Below are 1662 nucleotides of genomic sequence, written 5' to 3' on the forward strand. Positions count from 1 at the left end.
GGGGAGGGGCACTCACGCTGTCCCACGCGCAGGGTGACCCTCATGGCGCGCGTCAGGCACGCCCCGCCCTGCCGGTTCTCCAGCCCCTCGGGGGTCCCGTCCGACGTGGCTGGGGGGGGAGGGGTGCGGTGACGTCATCGGTGACGTCATCGCACGTGTCATAACCCCCCTGACCTCACTGGGGGTCTGGTCACACCCACCCCCTGCCTTGATGTCATCGCCCATGGTGGTGATGTCACATCTTGTGATGTCATCGCCCACCCCAGTGACATCACAGCCTTGCGCATGGATGACATCACAGTGCTAGCGATGACGTCATAGTGACATAAATCCTGACCTATGGCTGGCTGACATCTCCCTCATGGCATCACGACATTCATCGCACTCCCTTCTGATGACATCACACCCCAGTGACATCACACCCCTATGACATCACCCCCAGCGATGACATCACTCCCCAGCAATGACGTCACCCCCAGCAATGACACCACCCCCCCAATGATGACATCACCCCAAGCGATGACACCACCCCATTGATGACGTCACCCCAGCGATGACATCACCCCAGCAGTGACATCACCCTAGTGATGACATCACTCCCACCAATGATGTCACCTCCAGCAATGACATCACCCTAGTGATGACATCACTCCCACCAATGACGTCACCCCCAGCAATGACACCACCTCCAGCGATGACGTCACCCCCAGTGAACTCATCACCCCACCAATGACGTCACCCCAGTGATGACGTCATCCCCAGAAATGACATCACTCCCAGCAATGACATCACCCCAGCAATGACGTCACCCCCAGCAATGACATCACTCCCAGCAATGACATCACCCCAGCAATGACGTCACCCCCAGCAATGACATCACTCCCAGCAATGACATCACCCCAGCAATGACGTCACCCCCAGCAATGACATCACTCCCAGCAATGACATCACCCCAGCAATGACGTCACCCCCAGCAATGACGTCACCCCAGCAATGACATCACCCAGCAATGACATCACCCAGCAATGACATCACCCAGCAATGACATCACCCCACCAATGACGTCACCCTGCAATGCCACCCCCCCGGCGCTGACGTCACGGCTCACTGATGATGTAATAGTCGTGCTGGCGGCGGAACTCGTGTCCCCAGAGGTTGGGGCTGAACTCCTGGAACTTGATGGTGAAGCGCACGTCGCGCTGGGGGCGGTCGCAGGTCAGCAGCAGCGTGGGCGCGGGCGGCACCTGGCAGCGCCGCGCCTGCGCCCCGCCCACCAGGTACAGCTTGTAGTACTCGTAGCCCGCGCCGCCCGGGCACACCAGGTCCAGGCGGTCGCCGATCTGAGGGTACAGCACGTAGCCGCCAGCCTCCAGGAACCTGGGGAGACACGGGGACATCCTGTGTGACATCATCTGTGTGTGACACTGTGTGATATCATCTGTGTGACACTGTGACACTCTGTGTGTGTGACACTGCGGGTACAGCACGTAGCCGCCAGCCTCCAGGAACCTGGGGAGACACGGGGACATCCTGTGTGACATCATCTGTGTGACACTGTGTGTGTGACACCGTGTGTGTGACACTGTGTGACACTGTGTGTGACACCGTGTGTGTGTGACACCGTGTGTGTGACACCCTGTGCACCCCCGAGCAGGAGCAGCT

The 1662-nt window shown here is 59.5% G+C and overlaps 1 protein-coding gene across 1 annotated transcript; it reads right to left on the reverse strand.

Moving 5' to 3' along the window:
• Window positions 1-4: 4 nt before the first annotated feature.
• Window positions 5-1398, reverse strand: LOC120506353 (ephrin-B3-like; the record flags this gene model as incomplete). Its single annotated transcript, XM_039717800.1, has 2 exons — window positions 1109-1398; window positions 5-109 (listed from the first exon to the last, which is right to left on the reverse strand). Coding segments are annotated over exons 1-2 (394 nt in total), but the record flags the coding sequence as incomplete, so codon positions are not given.
• Between the last annotated feature and the right edge of the window lie 264 nt (window positions 1399-1662).

Source organism: Passer montanus, unplaced genomic scaffold (assembly GCF_014805655.1).
Source record: "Passer montanus isolate IOZ18808 unplaced genomic scaffold, ASM1480565v1 scaffold1025, whole genome shotgun sequence".
NCBI classification, from domain to species: Eukaryota; Metazoa; Chordata; class Aves; order Passeriformes; family Passeridae; genus Passer; species Passer montanus.